The 22,359-nt window shown below is 37.9% G+C and overlaps 1 protein-coding gene across 1 annotated transcript; it reads left to right on the top strand.

Moving 5' to 3' along the window:
* Positions 1 to 6,723: 6,723 nt before the first annotated feature.
* LOC123782734 (olfactory receptor 56A3-like) lies at positions 6,724 to 14,244 on the top strand. Its single transcript, XM_045783016.2, has 2 exons — positions 6,724 to 6,759; positions 13,321 to 14,244. The coding sequence occupies exons 1-2, from the start codon at positions 6,724 to 6,726 to the stop codon at positions 14,242 to 14,244; spliced, it is 960 nt and encodes a 319-aa protein (XP_045638972.2).
* The last annotated feature ends 8,115 nt before the right edge of the window (positions 14,245 to 22,359 follow it).

Raw genomic sequence — 22,359 nt, 5'->3', positions numbered from 1 at the left:
CACACACCTCACCAAAGATGCACAGATGAAAAAAACAAACAACAAACAACAAAACATATGAAAAGCTGCTCTATGTCATAGGTCATCAGGGAAATGCAGGTTAAAACCACAATGAGATATCATCATACACTTATTAGAACGGCCAAAATCAAGAACACTGACAATGGTGCATGCTGGGAAGGATATGGAGCAACAGGAACTCTCATTCACTACTGGTAGGATTGGAAAATGCTACAGCCACATTAGAAATGATTTGGTGGTTTCTTACAGAACAAAACATGCTCTTACCATTTGATCCAGCAAATGCACTCCTTGGTTTTTACACAAAGAAGTTGAAAACGCATTTCTATACAAAAACCTACACAAGGATTCTTTATTCATAATTGCCAAAATGTACAAGCATCCAAGGTGTCCTTCAGTAGGTGAATGGGTAAATAAACTGAGATATATCCAATGGAATACTACTTAGGCCTAAAAAGAAATGAGCTATCAAACCATGAAAAGACATGGAGGAACTTTAAATGCATCTTATTGAGTGAAAGTAGGCGGTATGAAAAGGCTACATAATATATGATTCCATCCATATAACATTCTGGAGAAGGCAACACTACAAGACAATAAAAAGATCAGAGGATCCTGGATGAGGGAGGGGGGGTGATGGAGAGAGGAGTAGGCAGGGCACCGAGGATTTGGGGAGTAATGAAAATACTGCGTATGATATTATGATGATAGATATGTGCCATTATTCATCCTGTGCCTGCCTTGGTTCCAGACACCCCACCAGGACACCCCCTGTGCAGAGTTCCCTGGGACACCCCCACCCACACAAGGTTCAGATCCAGCCACTCCAACAGGGCATCCCTGTGTCCTGAGTAGCCCAGGACATCCTGGACTGTCTGCTTTAAATACAGCTGTCCTACCAGAGTGCCTTCAGTGTGCAAAGCCCCAAGACACACAAGCTTCCACCCACTCCACCTTCAGCTATCCTGCCAGGGTACCCATTGCACATAAAACTCCCCAGCTCATGCCCACTTAAGCTACAGTGGTCTGGCCTGGGCAGCCCCTGCACAGAACATCCCAGGACTTGACAAAACTCATAGCCCACCTTCAGACCCCAGCAACCCAGCAGCCCTGCCAGGGACCCCTCTGAATAGAGTTTTCCAATGCTCTGGTTTATACCCACTTCCACTTCAGCTATTCTGCCAAGGTACCCTCTTTGCATAGACACCAGGACCCACCCCACCCCAGCTTGCACCCACTTCAGCTGCAGCTGTTCTACCATGGTGCCCTCTTCATATAGAGCCCTGGGAACCCCGCAGCCTGCACCCACTTTGGCTTCACCTGTCCTGCCTGATTCCTTTCTGAACAGACAGCCTTAGGACCATCCCAAACCACGTCCACTTCAGCCGTGGCCATCCCACCATGAAGCTCCAGCATGGAGTCCTCCTCAATTCCCAGCCCACAACAGCCACAGCTCCTATCAGCCAGTAACCAAGCACACATGGGCCACACAGAAGATGACCCTACCTAGGGTTATTCCTTCCAGTTTAAGAGAAGTAGCTGTTTCACCTAATTCATAGAAACAAACACTGAAGTCAAAGAAAACTGGGACACAGAGGAAAACACTCCAGAAGAAAGAATAGGGTAAAACCTCAGAAAAACAACTGATTGAAGGGAGTAAAGCAGTGTGCCTGATAAAGAGTATAAAGTGATGGCCATAAAGCTGCACACAGGCCTTGAGAGGAGAGCGGGAGAACTCAGTGCGACCTTCAACACAGAAATAGAAAATACATATTTAAAAAAAAAACAATCAGAGGTGAAGAATACAGTAACTGATGTGAAAAATACACTGAGGGATTCAACAGTGGATTAGAGGATGTATAAGAAAGGATCAGCAGTCTGGAAGACAGGGTAATGGAAAGAAATCACCCAAGCTGACGAGGAAAAGAAAAAGAAATTTGAAAAAATGAGGATAGGTTAAAGGATCTCTTGAACAACATCAGCCAAACAAACAATCACATTATAGGGGTCCCAGAATAGGAAGGGAGAAAAGGGGGCAGAAAGCTTATTTGGAGAAGTAGCTAAAACTTCCCTAAGCTAGGGAAGGTAATAGAAACCCAGCGCAGGAAGCACGGAGAGCTCCAAACAAGACGAACCCAAAGAGGTTCACACCACAGCACATAGCAATTAAAATACCAAAGGATAAAGAAAAAGAGAATTTTAAAAGCAGCAAAAAAGAAACAAAAAGTTGTATACAACAGAAATCCCATAAGACTATCAGATGATTTCTCAGAGAAATGTTGCAGATCAGCACAGGGTTATGATATATATTCAAAGTACTCATATATTCAAAGGAAAAAACTTAACAATGAAACATATTCTATTTGACACGGTTATCAATTTAATACAGACAGCTATACACTTAGGATGTTTTAGTTGAACCTTATGGTAACCACAAACCCAAAACTTATTAAGAAATAGGAAAAAAAATAAATAAAGAGAAAGAAAGCCAAACATAGCACTACGGAAAATCATCAATTACAAAGGAGAGCACGAGGAGACAAAAACAAAACAAAACAAAACAAAAAAACAAAATGGCAATTACTACAAACCTATCAATAGTTACTTTAAATGTGAATGATCTAAATGCTACAATAAAAAGACATAAAGTGGCAGAATGGATTAAAAAAACAAGACCCATCTATATGCTGCCTACAGGAGACTCACTTCAGACCTAAAGACACATGCAGACTGAAAGTAAAGGACTGAAAAACATTTACCATACAAACGGAAGCCAAGAAAAAGCCAGGGCAGCAATACTTAGATAAAATGGACTTTAAAACAAAGACTGCAACAAGAGACAAAGAAGATATTACATAATGATAAAGGGATCAATCCAAGAAGAAGATATAACAGTTGTAAATATCTATATACTCAACAATGAAGCACCTAAATACATAAAGCAAATATTAATGAACAAAGGGAGATATTGTGATACAATTATAAATGTATAATTTATATGTATATATTTATATATTTATAAATTATATATTTAAATTATAAATTCATAAATATATATTTATATATTTATGTTTATATATTTATAATTTATAAATATAAAAATATAAATTATATATTTATAAATTATAAATGTATATTTATATATGTATAAATTTATACATATTTATATGTGTATAAATTATAAGTGTATAATTTATATTTATATATTTATAAATTTTATATTTTATAATATATATAAATTATAAATTTATGATATATTTATATATAAATATATTTATGAATATAAAAATATAAATTATATATTTATAAATTATAAATGTATAAATGCGACTTTAATACCCCACTTACATCAATGGATAGATCATTCAAGCAGAAAATCAATAAGGAAACAATGTCTTTGAAAGACACATTGGATCAGAAGGACATAGGAGATATATAATCCATCCAAAAACAACGGAATACACATTCTTCTCAAGTGTGCATGCATCATTATCCAGGATAGATCACACATTAGACCACAAAACAAGTCTGAATAAATTTAAGCAGATTGAGATCATATCAATTTCCAAGTAAAATGGTATGAACTTAGAAAACCATCACAAGTAAAAACACGGAAAAATACACAAATACTGAGAGGTTTGACATGCTATTAAACAATCAACGAGTTAACAAATAAAATAAGAAATAAAAAATACATGGATAAAGTAGATATGATACACACACACACACAAACACACATATATAAAACTAGATGACAGGGAGAAATTTTAGTTGCTCCTTTATTTCTCCCATGCTTTCCCTTGAGAGCATCTTTACCAACCCTGAAGCTACTGAGTAGGAAAAAGAACTGCAGAGCACTCGTCATGGCCAGGTACTTGTAAGCACTGAGAAGGCCCTTTTTGTCCCAGCTGGGATCCATGCAATCTCACCAATTTCACTGAATAATTCCTGGACAAGAGTAATGTTGGAGCTCGGATAATGGAACGTTACCTTGAGGGGCTGGTTTGCGTAGGGTGTAGGAAAGAAGAAATAATAAAGCCCAGAAAGTAATAAACTTTCTCTGAGGTGATGATCACAAAACCCACCTGGAGAACTTGCAGCCTAGAACTTGATCTTCTTCTCTTCCTCTATCCCCATGTATATTTTCTACAGGAGCTACTTATTGTCCCAGGGACATATGCATACAGGATATAAAATAAGAAAATAATAATAATATGGAAAAAAGGCAGTGAAGAGCCATATCATAACAATCAGAATTAATGGGCTAGAAAGAATAACAATTAAGGATAAATTAATAATGCTTAGCATGTAAGCACAATGCAAGTATTCATTAGATAAATAAAAGCATTAATAAATGTCTTCAGAGACTTAAAAACAGATATTGGAAATATGAAGTTGCTACATTCACTTATAATACAGAACTAACTCTTTTTGTAAAGATTTTATTTGTTTATTTATTTATTTATTTACTTACTTACTTAGAGAGAAAGAGAAGGTGTCAGTTAGGAGGGGCAGAGAGAGAGGGAGAGGGAGAATCTCAAGCAGACTCCCATCTGAGCATGGAGCCTGCTGCGGGGCTCGATCTCACAACCTCAAGATCATGACCTGAGCTGAAATGAACAGTTGGACGATTAACCAACTGAGACACCCAACTGAGATCCAAGAACTAATTGTTTTAAAAAATAAAATAGTTGAGGAGGGTACGTGTTGTGATGAGCCCTGGGTGTCATATGCAACTAATGAATCATTGAACACTACATCAAAAACGAATGATATGCTGGCTAACTGAACATAATAAAAAAATAAAAAAAATATTTATGTATCTTTGAGATTTCAAAGATATTTTCATGAAATGGGAAATGTTCACAATATAACGTTAAGGGAAACAAACTTGAATACAAAAATGCACACACACCATAAACCCGGTTTTTTAAATGTGCACATGTTGGTTAAGTTTTCCTGTAGGGCCACGGATTGTTACAGGTTTGCTTCACTCCAAGAAACTTGGAAGACAGTGCCCTGTAACAAATATATCTGGGGCTGTTTGTTTGTTTTGCTCAGATTTTCAAATTTTTATTTTTCTTTTTCTAGATTTTACTCAAATTCTAGCTACTTAACATACAGTATGAATTAGTTTCAGGTGTACAATTTAGTGATTCAACACTTACAAACAACACTCAGTGCTCATTCCAAGTGCCCTCCTTAATCCCCATCACCTATTTAACCCATCCCCCTAACCACCTCCTCTCAGTTTGTTCTCTTTAGTTAAGAGCCTGTTTTTTGGTTTTCCTCTCTTGTCCACCCTATGTCCATTTGCTGTGCTTCTTAAATTCCACATATGGGGGAAATGATATGCTATTTGTCTTTCTCTAACAGACTTATTTCACTTAGCGTAATACTGTCTAGCTCCTTCCATGTCATTGCAAATAGCAAGATTTCATTCTTATTGATGGCTGAATAATTTCTGTTATATATATATACCACATCTTCTTTATCCATTCATCAGGAAATGGACATTTGGACTCTTTCCATAATTTGGCTATTGTAGATAATGCTGCTATAAACATGGGGTGCATGTATCCCTTCAAATCAGTACCTTTGTATCCTTTGGGTAAATACCTAGTAGTGCAATTGCTGGATCATAGGGTAGCTCTGTTTTTAACTTTTTGAGGAACCTCATATCGTTTTCCAGAGTGGCTGCACCAGTTTGCATTCCCACCAACAATGTAAGAGAGTTTCCCTTTCTAAATAAAAATCTGTATACAAAAAAACCCTACACATGTTTGGATCAAATTCAAATGAAAACTCACCCTGCCATATTATAGTATATATTACAAAGCAATAGGAATAAAAATAATGTGGGATTGCTGTAAGTAAACTCAGTGATGGAACAGAAGCCAACAATGGAACAGAAACGCAGCCATATGTGCATGAACCTTTGTATATAATAAAATTGACATCTCAAATCAGTGGGAAAGGGATCAGTCATTTATCTCTATATGGAGAAAAATAAAGTTACTTAACACTGCATACAGAGGAATTTTTCAAAAATACTTAATATCCCAAACAGCACCTCCACCAACAAAACAAAAAAGTTTCAGACCATACACTGGAGCCTGGCACTGATGGACCCCACTCTGCTGGCAGTAACCCACACTTGATGTACATGGGGAGTTCTGGGATACACCATAAGAGTGCTCACAGCAGTGTTCAGATGCTGGGGGGTTCAGAGTAGAAGATATTTATAAAAGTGAGAAGACACTATTTCACATTTTTACAGTTGTTGGGACCATAGGAGTGCATACTAAATTAGTACCACCCCTTACTTTTGACAGTCTAAGCCACAAGCAGATATAAATACAGCAGTATGAAACATAAAGCACTAAGTTTTTAAAAAGTTAAAATGAGAACAAAAAAAAAGCACCTTTTGTGATCTTGTGGAATATTTCTTAAATAAGAACCCCAGAGAAAATTTTTTCATAGAAAAATAGAGTTTCACTTGATCAAATTGAAGAATTTTTACTGAATACTGGACAGCATACACTAAAATTCACAGTAAATGACAGATTAAAGGAGATAATAGCAATATCTAGCCAGAAAGGGGCTCTCATATTTAAAAATGCAAGATTTTGTAAATACACAAGAAAAACAAAAATTAATACCAAAACCAAAGGCAGGGAATGTCAACATAAAATTTACAGCATGGAAATCCCAAATGACTATACAAAAAAATCTCAGGTATAAGGAGACATTCTAATTAAAGTAATGAGATAACTATTTTATATCTACCAAGCTTTAAAAAAAAGCATTAAATGGTGTAAGAAATGTGAAAAATAAAGAAATTTTAGGGATTTCTAGGGATATTTTCTAAATATTTTGGAGAGAAATTTGATAATTACTAGTGAAATTAAATATTTTTATACCATAACTTAAAAAGAAGAAACTCCTGCACATACAGCTATTTTAGGTCTATAAAGAGAAATGTACAAGGATATGGACAGCAACATTATTTTTGGTAACAAAAAATTATGCATCACTGAAGTGTTGACTACTCACATAAAGAGGGAAAATGCACATACTCGAAATTGAACAGCTGTTAAAAATGAAGTGACTTACGCAGAGTAACATGGACAGACACTTAAAATTTAGTGTTGAGTAAAATCAAAGAATAACCTCACATTTATAAGCCAATACCATTTATATAAATTCAATATCCAAACCTATCTCCTACAAATGAACATTGCAGCTTAATAAGAACAATAGAGATTAATTAGAACAGCGTATTTTAAGAACACTGAAGCCTATACTTTTCTGAAGGGAAGAGAAATAGAAGCAATGTTGACATGTGCAGAAAAAAGAAAAAGAAAAAGAAACCCAAAGAAGGGGCACCTGGCGACCCTCGGTTAAGTGCCTGACTTCAACTCAAGTCATGATCTCAGGATCCTGGGAGAGAGTCCCTCAGGCTCCCTGCTCAGCAAGGAGTCTGCTTGTCCCTCATTTGCCCCACCCCCTGCTCATGATCTCTCTCTCCCTCCCTCTCAAATAAATGAATAAAATCTTTAAATAAATAATAAAGCAAAATAAGGTCTTTGTAGAAACTGATGATGATGGCACAGCATAGGGAATATGGGCAATGATATTGTAATAGCATTGAATGGTGACAGATGGTAGCTACACTGGTGAACACAGCATAATATATAAACTTGGCAAATCACTATGTTGGACACTTGAAACAAATATAACATCATGTGTCCAAGTAAATAAATAAAATCTTTAAAAAAAACTATCATGTGTCCACCATACTCATTCATAAACCATTCATAAAACCATTCATAAAAAAATAAAGAAACCAATGGCGCTTTTTCCCATAATGTGGGGATTTGACTAATTCACACAAAGTTCAAATGGAAATTAAAACTTTTTAAAGTGATGTGTCCTAGTATACAGTCGTATGCGCCTCACATTTTAAAACTCTTTAGTGCAACAAAAATTTTTGTAGGATTATCTCTCTGAAAAACAATATGCATTGTCTCAGGAATATTTGTTTCAAGTTTCTCTTGCATTATCATCATAATGCCATTATAAAAGTCATAAGTTAACGGCAATCAAGAGCCCTACAATGAGGACACTAACTGCCTACAGAATACATAGTCAACATAGGGCTGGATTACCAGAGCTCCTTGCTTTTAGAGAGAACAAAAATCACTTTCTTCTCACACCTGACTACTTATCTGTCCTAAGAGGACCTCTTGGGCCCAAGGAATTAGAGAAGGAGAAGTTCCCAGAGCGTAAAGTCCCTGAGGCTCTGGAGTTATAACTACCCCAGATAACTTCAGGAACTAACCAGAACTCCAGGGGACCCCATGCTTCAATCCTCTGTAGGTGAGTCTGGGTAGAGGGTAGCTGAGAGGCAGCTATACTGCTATTAGCCAGAACGGGGTGAGGTGGAGGGATGGGGGGAATCTTTCTTTTCAGTCCAGGTCTGTACTTCTTTCCATTCCTAAGTCAGTACAGCTGAAGTAGTCTGAAAATAGGGGAGTAGAGACTACATCCTGTCTCAGGTAAGGAGGCACATGTGACAACCTGTGCTCTGGGACCTTCCTTTCCCCCTCCTCTTGCCTTTTCAGATCTTTTGCTGGGTGGTACCAGAGATGCAGAGAAGCAGGAATTTGTCCATAGGAGATAAATGGGGGGGAGCCTGGAAAGTGCTACATCTGCAGCTTAGTTTAGATGATTTGGGGTGTTCGACTGTACATATTGAAATGTAGGGACTTTGGGGCAAAGATTCTGCACACAAATGTTTGAATCATGGTGTAGGAATTAAATTTAATCTAAATAACTTAAGATGTTGAGGACAGAGACAAGTGGGGGTCAGTGAGAGTACAAGAGTAGGTCCTCAGATTAAGCTCAATCTGAAGAATTTCTAAAAGCTACTCCCACCAAAAACAGAAAATCATGCACAGATCCTAGAGTTATCTGTCATAGATTGGTTCAGATCAATGATGGTTAAAAATGATACTTGGGAGAGATATCTCACAAATCTGCATGTATTTATAGTGTTAGGCAGTCCTTAACAACCCCTCCACTTCTTCAAACAGGGCTTCCATACTTCTATGCTGGGGTCCTGTCCTGCAGCCTGGGAAAAAGTTTGTCCAGCAGGGTCTCTGCTTTTGTCATTGCCCTTCAACTTCCTAGGCTTCTTCATCCTGTCCCTACCTGGAACCAGAAGTCATTAGCTCTAGGTCCTCAGCCCTAGTGATGCTGTTGCCTAGCTCTGATTGCAATCCAAGATTGAAAGAGGAGGGGAAGAAGGACATATACAGTCTCAGTGGCTTTACTTCTAGGGCTGAGTAGGTATTTCAAAGCTTATTGGAAGAATTGTAGATTGAAGAACATGTAGGAACGTTCCAGGAAAAAGAGGAGAAAGGAAGAGTCGGTGAGTGGAAAGAAGAGATAAAATAATCCCTTTAAGTTGTACTCAGAAACATTATCCTGGCACTAGAAATAATTATCCCAAAGTTCTTCAGGAGACAAAGAGAACATATTTCTTGCTCAATTCTTCTCCATGTACACTAATGTCTGAATTCCCATTTCTTCCATGTGGCTGTACCCTCCCAAGGTCATTTCAAGATTTCCCCTATTTCCATTCAATGACTCTCTAATTCTCTCCAAGAATACTTTGAATACCCTGGAGAAGGAAAGCTTCTCGGAGATGGTGAGATTTGGGGCTATGACATGTAAGAATTAAACGTAAAAACTTTGCAGAGTAGGATCAGAGGATGTGATAAGCAAATGCAAATGACAAAACCTAAATGATGAAAGTGGGTTTTAGATGGAATATTTGGAATTTGGCAGTCTGCTTTTGAACATGTTGAGGGTGATGGTGGCAAGGTCTGGGTCGGCCAGGTGCTATTATTTTACGCCGCAAACATACAAGTGAAAGTACTCAAATAGAATGAGAGAGGGAAAGACCGAGTTGAATGAACATGATGCCCAGGACGTACAGAAGGTCCTTTGGTCAACAACTCATGACTGGATGTCATTTTTCTCTGGGTTTTAATCTTCATGACCTACTGCACGTCCAGAATCTCCCAGTCTTTGTAAGACAAACAAGGCAAAGAATAGACGAGATGCTGACTTGGGGAGTGGAGGGTATACAGTTTTGTGACAGAAGGATAAATCAGAGAATATGCCCATGGAAATTGTTTTACAATCTTAATTGAAACCATGACTGGGTTGCTTCCTAGGGGGAAATAATAATAAGATAAACAAAATAAAGGGAAAGAAAGAAGAAAATTGGATTTTGATAAGTGGAAGCAGGAGTCAGAGTGGTAAATGTAATAAAAAGAAAAATTCCAGATTTTTGAGAACTGTTCAAGGACTGTATGAGCATGGAAGGAGGGGAGAAGGAAAAAGAGAGAAACCTAAAAATATATAGTATAAAATGACATTTAAGATATGCATTGCTGGGGCGCCTGGGTGGCACAGCGGTTAAGCGTCTGCCTTCAGCTCAGGGCGTGATCCCGGCGTTCTGGGATCGAGCCCCACATCAGGCTCCTCCACTATGAGCCTGCTTCTTCCTCTCCCACTCCCCCTGCTTGTGTTCCCTCTCTCGCTGGCTGTCTCTATCTCTGTCAAATAAATAAATAAAATCTTTAAAAAAAAAAAAAGATATGCATTGCTACATCACTGTGGTAACACAGGACATGGGTATATTCATATATTCACTGGCTTTGGATCTAAATTTTATTTCTTCCACACTCGAACCCTACTAATTAAACAGTGGAAATATAACACCACTGAATCTCAATCTACCCATTTCAAAAGATATATTGTTAAAATGATCAACTTAAGGGGCACCTGGGTGGCTCAATTTGTTAAACATCTGCCTTCAACTCAAGTCATGATCCCGGGCTCCTGGCGTTGAGTCCTGCATTGGGCTCCCTGCTCTGCGGGGACCCTGCATCTCCCTCTGCTTCTGCCTCTCTGTGTGTGTCTCTCTCTCATGAATAAATAAGTAAAATCCTGAAAAAAATGGTCAACTTATCCTACCTACTTCAGAGTGCTATGAGTCACAAATGATATAATATGTTTAAACTTCATCCCCAAATTGCCAAAGTCACTACAAATGTATTCTATTAGCAAGAGAACAAGAATTGGGAGGCCATCTTGATCTCTTCTATATATCAGGTGGGAGCCATGCCTGGCACACGTCAGCTTCACAACCCTTGCCTGGGGAAGCAGAGGATCAGGAGTGAAGAGAGGAGTCCTGGAAGGGAATGCCATTTCTACCTCCTCTGAGAGCAAGCCCCAGACACAGGCAGGGTCTCTCTGATGGGGAAAATCTAACAGGAGGCAGCTGAGCAGGACTGGAACTGCAGTTAGGTAATAGAAAATCACAACTGGATACAAAAATACTATTCGAACCCCTCCAAGGGAAAAAAAAAAAGTGTTTCCAAAAGTATGAAAATATCATTCAGATCTGGGGTCACAGTTTTATTAAAACCCCCTTCCTTGGCACCCTACCCCCACTCCAATACTATTTCTCCTCCATCACAGTCTCTGGTCAAAAAAATTCATTGTATCATGGGTGAGGTTTGTTTTCTTTTAATAGGATTGATGGGGCACACACATTATCATACAATTATTCATGAGATCCAGAGTATCCTAGAAATTACTCCAACCCAACCCACTGCATAAGCAATAAGATCAGTGTGATGCAGTACTGGTGGACAAGACTGTGAGATATAAATTCCCTTGTTGGTAATGTGATATTATAACATATCTCCTTGAATGCCAAATAATTTGGTGGGAAAAAGCCGTAGGGTATTTGAGTATAGGTAGAGGAAATGGAAAAAAGTTCCCAAACTGATATGCAATTTATGTTATATAATGAACCTAAAGAATGATAAATATGGAAGTACTTAAACTCCTAATGAAAAAATGTTTCTAATCCCACAAAATAACACTTTAACAGAGGCCTTGGTGCATGTACACAGATTTAGCTACAATGGACTGCATGGTTTGAAGGACCCCAGAAAGACCTGACCCTTACCTTTCATAATTCAGAGGGGTGAGAACCTTAGAATCCTTCACCCTTCATGTAAAGGAGAAGACTGGTTCACTTTATTTACAATTCCTTTTTGCCAGCCTATATCCAACATCAGAGTGACTCAGCCAACCCTACGCTCTCCTCATAGTTTGTGCAAGACCCTATCATTTGTTCTTATTTTACTCGTCCCCTGAATGGTTTTACTTTTACCTCCCAAGAGTAAGGACAATTTCTTTTTCAGTGTTACCCAACAGAATGCCAGGGGAGGAGGTTAAGTGATAAGAAAACATGGCAACATTGAACTCTGCATAGTAGCAGGAGAATGTGTACCTGGATTGTTATATTGAAAATGGAAAAATAAAACAGAAAAGAGATGCAAAAACTTTAAATATAAGTCTTCATCACCCTCAGGCTATTGCAAGCAGAACAATCAAATTTTCATTTTGTCTAATGGCGGGTATGACTCTCACATACCTATGTGGAAGTGTTCCTTCTCCTCTTAAGGTTATGTCTTCCCAAAGTTAAGAATCCTACAAATATGAAGATGTATAGAGGGAGGTAATAGGATTATATGGCAGGATCCATACCTCCCTCATCAAATGACTGTTTAGAGATCATGAAGACTAACTAAATTTATTACCAGGGTATCATCTTTTAAGTCTATAATTAAAGCAAACTATAGCCAGAAACTCAGAATGGGCATGGCACACAGAACCAAGGAGATGAATTTGAGTCCCTTTTTGTGCTGGGCTCTGTTAGTTATCTGGGCATATTGCTATAGTTAAATTGTCATATGGCAGTCTATGTGGTTATTAAAAAACAAAACAAAACAAAACAAAGGAAGAAATTTACACATACAAATTTGGGGACAAAATTGTCAAAAAGTAGTTTACTAAGTAATTCCTTCTCTTTAGTTTCTGTGAAGCAGGAACAATTCTATTAAATATAAACCTTGAAAAAAACAAACATATATAAACAAACCATATTTCCCCAGTCCTGTATACTGCTTAAAGTGATAGGAATGTCCTAGAACCATGTCACAAAGAAAAAAAACAGATGAATTCATTTGGTTCTGGATGACCTGCTAGGACTCACCAGTTTCACCTAGGAGAGGCAAATTATTGTGAATTCATGTGTCTTGAGTCATACCTAATTTTTTACCCTAATTTTACAGATCACTAAAAGAAAGCTGTAGGAATATAAGACAAAAGATGACAGCACACCAAAATGGCACCATCTCCATTGAGGTTTCAGAGTTCCTCCTGAATTGTTTTGTCAGGTCGCCCAGTTGGAAGTTCTGGTTGTCCCTGCCCCTCAGCCTCCTCTTTCTACTGGCCATGGGAGCCAATGGTGTTCTCCTGGTCACCATCCGGCTGGAGGTCTCTCTGCATGAGCCCATGTACTACCTACTCAGCATCCTCTCCCTACTTGACATGGTGCTCTGCCTCACCGTTATCCCCAAGGTCCTGGTCATCTTCTGGTTTGACATCAAGTCCATCAACTTCTATGCCTGCTTCCTCCAAATGTACATCATGAATTGCTTCCTTGGCATGGAGTCCTGCACTTTCATGGTCATGGCCTATGACCGCTATGTGGCTATCTGCCACCCACTGAGGTACTCATCCATCATCACTGACCAATTTGTAGCCAAGGCCGCCATTTTTATTTTGGCCAGGAATGTACTTCTTACTATGTTCATTCCCATCCTCTCTTCCCGGCTCCATTATTGTGGAAAAAATATAATTGAGAACTGTATCTGTGCCAACCTCTCTGTGTCCAAGCTCTCCTGTGATAACATTGCCCTTAACAGAATTTACCAGTTAATTGTGGCCTGGACTCTTCTGGGCTCCGACCTCATCCTCATCTTCCTCTCCTATACCTTCATCCTAAGAGCAGTTCTTAGACTCAAGGCAAAAGGGGCAGCTGCCAAAGCTATGAACACATGTGGCTCTCACTTCATTCTCATTCTCTTCTTCAGCACCATCCTTCTTGTTTTTGTTTTTACCCACATTGCCAAGAAGAAAGTTTCCCCCGATATCCCCATCTTACTTAATGTCCTACACCATGTAATTCCTGCAGCTCTCAACCCCATTGTCTATGGGGTACGAACCCAGGAGATTAAAGTGGGGATTAGGAAATTACTGAGGAGGGTGGGAGAGAGCAGCAACTAATCGTGTTCTAGCTTGACTCTTCTCAACCATGAACACCCAAATCACAGTCGAAAGGCAGGGACATGGGGATAAAATTACAGTCCTAATCCTCTCTCTGGACATGCCTGAAGATATGAACTGCATGGTTTCCCTCTTACCCACAGTCATAACACACCTTTTACCTTCCATCAATTTCAGGAAGCGACTAAGGATACAGACGTAAAATTCTCGTCATGGTACCCAGACCAGGGGCTATGAAAGTTCATGAGCCGAGCATCACACTTCATTGTCTGCCCCTGATTAAATCCCATTTAGAGTCAGTGTGATGGAAAATCCATACTCACTTAAAGATGTGTGGCTGATGGGAAGTATCAGAACTTAAAGACAGTGCATGACTTTGGAGAAGTAAAACGAGATTAAAAAGCAACTGCTAAAAAATGTTGAAAATGACCATTGTGCTTTAACCTTTCCCTCAGGCACTCAAACATATTTATCGAAAATTATTTTATGTCTGGCACAGAGCTAGAAAATGGGACTCTAACATACATAAATCTTGATCCCATTACTCTAAAGCCTAGGGGAAAAGCCAAAAACATGTAAAAATCAACGTAAGAAGAGTTAGATTAAAACACATAAAGAAGCCCAGAAGAGAGAGGAATTTGTTTCTGTAGGTGGGATTCCTTTATGTATCTGACCTCCTCCTTCAGTCCCTCAGTCAGAACTGCCTCCCTCACAGCTTCTCAAAAACATGAACCACATTCCCGTCTCTGGGAATTTTGGCTTGTTGTTCCTCTGGCCACATAGCTCCTTCCCTCAGGTCCGTTGTGTCTCCCCGACCACAGTATTTAAAAATAGTACCCAACAATATTCCCCCAAAGCACAGATGATGTCCTAACACCTTGTCTGTTTCCCTGTTTTGCACAGCATTAATCACTATCTACTGACTGTACATTTTGCTTTTATTTGTTTAGTCAGCCCTACCTTTACTAAAATTTAAGCAGAAGGGCAAGAACTTTTGCCTGATGTGTTCACTGTTGTATTTGCAGTGCCCAAACAGTGCTAGTGGTATGGTAGAGACCATAAATGTTTAGAAGTTAATGACTGAATACACATTGAATCAATGATTGAATGTATGCTATTTCCTAGGAATATAATTCAAGCATGGTCCTTGTCCTCTGGGTTTTCATACTACTTATCAAGAGTGAGGGAGACCATACTTCGTGCAATATTCCATGGTCTGAGGATTGTACGGACTATTGCCAGGGGACAAATGGGGGCTTAGAGGTAAGACCAGAAGTGCATTTTTAGGGACTTTGGTTGAATACATCTGAGGCATCCAAGTTATAGTGTATAGTAAACCATTGCACGGATAAGTTCAGCCCTCAAATAAGATATATACTTGGGAACTCACTACATATCATTATTGAAACAATGGGAAAACAGATGGAAGGACCTAGAGAAAGAATATGAAATAAGAACAGAAGAAAATCCAGCAAACAGTCCTGAAAACCCCCATATCATTCTTACCTTCTGGTTTGTAGAGTGTAGCTTGGAGAGAACTCAAAGTAGTAGTGGTCAGGAAAAGGAAGGAAAAATAAAAGAGTCACAGAATAAAAAAACTTCAACATGAACTGTGTTCACTCAAGAGGCCACGGTCACCTTATTAAAGGCCCCCTGTAGAGTGTGGAGGGGCCCTATCTGTATAAGCAACTTAATGTGTAAAACGCATTGCAAAATAGATGGGCTCATGTGTGCCCATTATAAAAATATGGGTTTATCAATGAATGTTATAAACAGAGAAGAAATTGTACATATTTATTTATTATCCGCTCAGTGCACATAAGGTCGTTGTTGTGTCAAAACACCATCTCTTGACAAAAGAAGGGATGTAAAATATATTTGAAAAAACAATAGCTTTGAGTTTCCAATCTGATAAAAATTATAAACCCAGAATTACAAGAACCTCAATGAAACCCAAGAATAAGAAACATGAAGAAAAGTATACTAAGGTACATCATAACCCAATTGTTCAGAAGTAATGACAGAGAAAAAATTGTAAAAGCCAGAGAAAAATGACACATTACAAACCAAGGGAATAAATTAAGGGGCACCTCAGTGGCTCAGTCAATTGTGTGTCTGCCTTCAGCTCAGGTCATGATCCCAGGACGGTGGGATCAAGCATGGCACTGGGCTCCCTGATCACTGGAGATCCTCCTTCTCCCTCTCCCTCTGTCTCTCCCCTCCACCTGTGCACTCTCTCTCCCTCTCTCTCTCTCTCTCTTTCAAATAAATAAAATCTTTAAAAAAACAAGAGACTAAATTAAGCATGACAGCAGATTTCTTACAAAAACAATGCAAGTGAGAAAACATAGAGCATTATCTTTAAAGTACTGAAACAGAAAAAATTTAATGTACAATTCTATCTCCCTCAAATGCTTTTCAAAAGCAGATATGTGTTTTTTAATATATAAAAAGAGAAATAATATTCACCATCATACTCATACTACAAACAATGTTTGAAAAGTTTCAACAGAAAGAAGAAAAATAATATCTGATATAAATACAGACCTAGAAAAAGGTCTAAACACCATCAGAATTTGTTGCTACATGGGTCAATTGTAAGATTTTAAAATTATTTATAGTTATCTAAAAATTACTGTCTGTAACAAAAATAATAACAATGCAGAATGTGGCTTCTAAAATGTATGACAATAATAGCACAAAACAGAAAGGCAGAACTGGAACTGCACCATGGCAAACCATTACATTACATGTGAAATGATGTGTTACTACTTGAAGGTAGACTGGGATTGTTTAGAGATCATACTATAATCTCTAAAGTAAGCCCCCAAAATTCAATAGTTAATACTCATAAGAGAAAAGATAAGATGGAATTTTAAAAATACACACAGGTAATCTAAACGAAAAAAAAAATGAAGGGAAAAGAAACAGAACAAATGCCCAAATGACTGATTTAAAGTGAACTACAGAGGATGTGGAGAAAGGGGAACATTTTTCACTATTGGTGGGAATGCAAGCTGGTGCAACCACTCTGGAAAACCGTATGGAGGCTCCTCAATATGTTAACAATAGAGCTACCCTATGACTCAGCAATTGCACTACTGGGTATTTACCCCAAAGATACAGATGTAGTGAAATGAAGAGGCACCTGCACCACAATATTCATAGCAGCAATGTCCACAATAGCCAAACTGTGGAAGGAGCCAAGATGCCCTTCAGCAGATGAATGGATAAAGAAGATGTGGTTCATATATACAATGGAATATTACTCAGCCATCAGAATGGATGAATACCCACCATTTGCATCGAACTGGTTGGAACTGGAGGGTATTATGCTAAGTGAAATAAGTCAAGCAGAGAAAGACAATTATGGTTTCACTCATATATGGAACATAAGAAATAGCACAGAGGACCATAGGGGAAGGGAGGGAAAAATGAAGGGGGGGAAATCAGAGAGGGAGACAAACCATGAGGGACTCTGGACTCCAGGAAACCATCTGAGGGTTTCAGAGGTGAGGGGGGTGAGGGGTTGGGCTTGCCGGGTGATGGTTGTTAAGGAGGGCACGTGCTGGGATGAGCACTGGGTGTTATATGCAACTAATGAATCATTGAACACTACATCAAAAGCTAATGATGTACTATATAGTGGCTAACTGAACATAATATTAATTAATTAATTAAACCAAACTCTATCAATAAATCACATTACTATAAAGGAACTAATTACTCAATTAACAAGCAGAGCTTGTCAAATTGGGGGTGGGGGAGTCTCAACAACACACACCTGAAATATAAAGACAAATAGATTAAAAGTAAAGGCATAGAAATATATACCACATCAACACTAATCAAAAGAAAACTACAATGGCTACATTAACAGAAAAGATGAGTTTCTAAGCCAAGATGAACAATAGAATGTACATTCTTTCAAGTGCACACTGAACTTTTATAAAAAAAAAATCATATTCTGGGTCATAAAATAAATCCCCATGCACATAAAAGAACTCATACAAAGTATATTCTCTGACCACAGTGGAATTAAATTAGATATCAGTATCAAACATTTAAAACTAAACAATATGCTACAAGGGGGTAGATATAAGGAGGCTTTCCTAAAGTGGTAGAAGTATTCTGTATTCTAATTACAATGCTGGTTGTGAATCAATATAAGTCTTAATACTCCTAACAGTACATCAAAAAATTCAATTTTACTCTGTTAATTTTAGGTGCTAAGAATTTAAAAAATGTAACAAATGCTCAAAAAAATGTATCCACATGCAAAAAATAAATGTATAAATAACCCACGAGACAAAGAAGAAATCACAATGAAAAGTAGAAAGTATTTTGAACTCAGAAAAAAATTAAAATACATCAAAATTTTTGAAATGCTGCTAATCCAATATAGTTGATGCTTGAACAACATCGTCAAAACTCCACATATAACTTTCAACCCTCCAAAAACAACTAACAGACCACTATTCTCTGGAAGCCTTACCAATAATTTAGATAGGTGATTAATTCATATTTTGTATCTTATATGTACTATATACTATATTCTTACAACAAAATAAGCTTGAGAAAAGAAAATGTTAAAAAATTATAAGGGAGGGAAATATATATATATACACAATACTGTACTGTATTGATTAAAAAAAAAAAAAAAAAGTCCAGCAGTGCCTGGGTTGCTCAGTTAGTTAAATGGATGCCTTTGGCTCAGGTCATGATCCCAGAGTCCTGGGATTGAGCCTCATGTTGTGCTCCCTCCTCAGCAGGGAGTCTGCTTGTCCCTTTCCCTTTGCCCCTCCCTCCCATCCATGCTCTAAATAAATAAATAAATAAATAAATAAATAAATAAATAAAATCCTTAAAAAAAATAGTCCGTGTATAATTGAACCCACAGAGTTCAAGCCTGTGTTATTAAGGATCAGCTGTACTTAAAGAAAAATATATACCATTAAAGCCTTTATTAAAAATACAAGGTCTCGGGGCACCTGGTGGCTCAGCTGATTAAGCATCCAATTCATGATTTTGGCTGAGGTCATGATCGCAGGGTTGTGAGATTGAGCCCCACGTAAGGCTCCATGCAAGGCATGGAGCCTGCTTAAGATTCGCTCTCTTCCTCTCTCTCTGTCTCTCCCTGCCTCTCTCTCTAAAAAAATAACAAAAGAATGAAGGAACAAAAGAAAGGAAAAAAAGGAGAAAGAAAGAAACAAGGTCTCAAATCCATGACCAACTTCTACCATTAAAAGGAAAAAAAGAAAAACACAAGAATAAATTAAACCAAAATAAAGAAAAGAATAAATATCAGAAATCAATGAAATTAGAAACAAACACAATAGAGCAAATCATTAAAACCACAATATTTTACTTTCAGAAGAGTGAAAATATTATGATTCTAAGATTAAGCCAAACAAATTAGGGAAAGACAGAGAGGGAGGAGGGGTAAAGAGAGGAGGAGAGGGGGAGAATGGAGGGAGAGGGAAAGAAGACACAACTTATCAGTATTAGGAATGAGATAGATAGGTTACATCACTAGAGATCCTATACATATTAAAAAGATAGTAATGGATTATTATGTACATCTTTATGCTAACAAACATGTCAGTTGAGATGAAGTAAAGACATTCTTTGAAACACAAAACCTACCAAAGCTCACTTGAGAAGAAATGATCACCTAAACTGATCTATATCGATTAAAGACTTAAATTAGTAGTTAAAAACCTTTGCAAAAACAAACAAAGAAACAAAAACAAAAAAACTCCAGGCCTATGCCTCTGTCTACTTCTTTCTTCATTTCTCTTCTGTACAAAATGACAAAATAGAGTTCACCTCAAAATAAATAACAGGAAGTAATATACACTGCCAGGGATTTAATCAATATGGATATAAGTAAGATGTGTGAACTACAATTTAAAATAATGATTATAAAGATAATAGCTCAGCTTCAAAAAAGCATAGGAGACACTAGAGTATCCGTTACTGTAGAAATAAAAGAACTAAAATCTACTCAGGCCAAAATTAAGATGCTTTTACAGATATGCAGTCCCAAGCGGAGGCCATAAAAATGAGGGTGAAGGAAGCAGAAGAGTGAATCAGTGGTGTAAAAGATAAAATGATGGAAAATAATGAAGCTGAGAAGAAAAGGGAAAGAAAACTAGTGGATCATGAGGTAAACTTAGGGAACTCAGCAATTCCATGAAATGAAATAATATCCACATTGTAGGAGTCCAAGAAGATGAAGAGTGGGAAAAAGAGGTAGAAGGTTTCTTTTAACAAATTAAGGCTAAGAACTTCCCTAATCTGGGGAAGAAAACAGGCATTCAAGTCCAGGAAGCACAGAGAATGCCCCTCAATATAAACAAAAACAGGTCAACACCTCGACATATTATAGTGAAACTTGCAAATTAAAAGAAAAAGAGAAAATCCTGAAAGAAGCTCAGGACAAGAGGTCCTTAACCTACAAGGGTAGACATATAAGGCTGGCAGCAGACCTGTCCACAGAGACCTAGCAGACCAGAAAGGACAGGCATAATATATTCAACAAGTTAGATGGGGAAAATATGCAGCCAAGAATGCTTTATCCAGCAAGGCTGTTATTCAGAATAGAAGGAGAGATAGCGTTTCCAGGACAAACAAAAACTAAAGGAACTTGTGAACACTAAACCAGCCCTGCAAAAAATATTAAAGGGAATCCTTTGAGTGGCGAGAGAGCCCCAAAGTAACAAGGATCAAAAAGGAACAGAGACAATCTACAGGACAGCAACTTTATAGGTAATACAATGGCACTAAATAAATATTTTGCAATAGCTACTCTGAATGTAAATGGGCTAAATGCTCCAATCAAAAGACACAGTGTATCAGATTGGATAAAAAAGCAAGACCCATCCACATGCTATCTACAAGAGACCTATTTTACACCCAGACACCTTCTGATTGAAAGTGAGGGGGTGAAAACAATTGATCATGTTAATGGACATCAAAAGAAAGCTGGGGTAGCAAATCCTCATTTCAGACAAATTAGATTTTAAGTCAAAGACTGTAGTAAGCAATGAAGAAGGACACTATATTATACTTAAAGGGTCTATTCAACAAGATGATCCAACAATTATAAATATTTATGTTCCTAACTTGGGAGCAGCCAGTTATATCCGCCAATTAATAACCAAAGTAAAAAATAAAAGCGCATTGATGATAATAGAATAATAGTAAGGGACTTCAACACCCCACTCACAGCAACAGACAGATCAACTAAGCAAAGATCAACAAAGAAATGAGGGCTTTGAATGACACATTGGACCAGATGGACTTCACAGATTTTATCAGAGCATTCCATACTAAAGCAACAGAATACACATTCTTCTCAATTGCACATGGAACATTCTCCAGAATAGATCACATAATGGGTCACAAACTAGGTCTCAATCAATACCAAAAGACTGGGATTATTCCCTGCATATTTTCAGATCACAATGCTTTGAAACTCAGTCACAAGAGGAAATTTGGAAGGAACTCAAACATATGGAGGTTAAAGAGCATCCTACTAAAGAATGAAAGGGTCAACCAGGAAATTAAAGAATTTTAAAAATTCATAGAAACTAATGAAAATGAAAATACAACTGCTCAAAGCTTTGGGATACAGCAAAGGTGGTCCTAAGAGGGAAGTACATAGCAATACAAGCCTCTCTCAAAAATTAGAAAAATCTCAAATGTACAAGCTAACCTTATACTTAAAGGAGCTGGAGAAAGAACAGCAAATAAAGCCTAAACCAAGCAGAAGAAGAGAAATAATAAAGATTAGAGCAGAAATCAATGAAATAGAAACTAGAAGAGTAGAATAGATCAACAAAACCAGAAGCTGGTTCTTTGCAAGAATTAATAAGATCGGGGCGCCTGGGTGGCACAGCGGTTGGGCGTCTGCCTTCAGCTCAGGGCGTGATCCCGGCATTATGGGATCGAGCCCCACATCAGGCTCTTCCGCTGTGAGCCTGCTTCTTCCTCTCCCACTCCCCCTGCTTGTGTTCCCTCTCTCGCTGGCTGTCTCTATCTCTGTCGAATAAATAAAGTCTTTAAAAAAAAAAAAAGAATTAACAAGATCGATAAACCTCTGGCCAGACA

This window comes from Ursus americanus, chromosome 16 (genome assembly GCF_024610735.1).
Source record: "Ursus americanus isolate L20-20 chromosome 16, mUrsAme1.1.p, whole genome shotgun sequence".
In the NCBI taxonomy this organism is placed as follows: Eukaryota; Metazoa; Chordata; class Mammalia; order Carnivora; family Ursidae; genus Ursus; species Ursus americanus.
The sequence above is the reverse complement of the archived record's forward strand: the minus strand, read 5'-3'. Positions and strand labels throughout refer to the sequence as shown.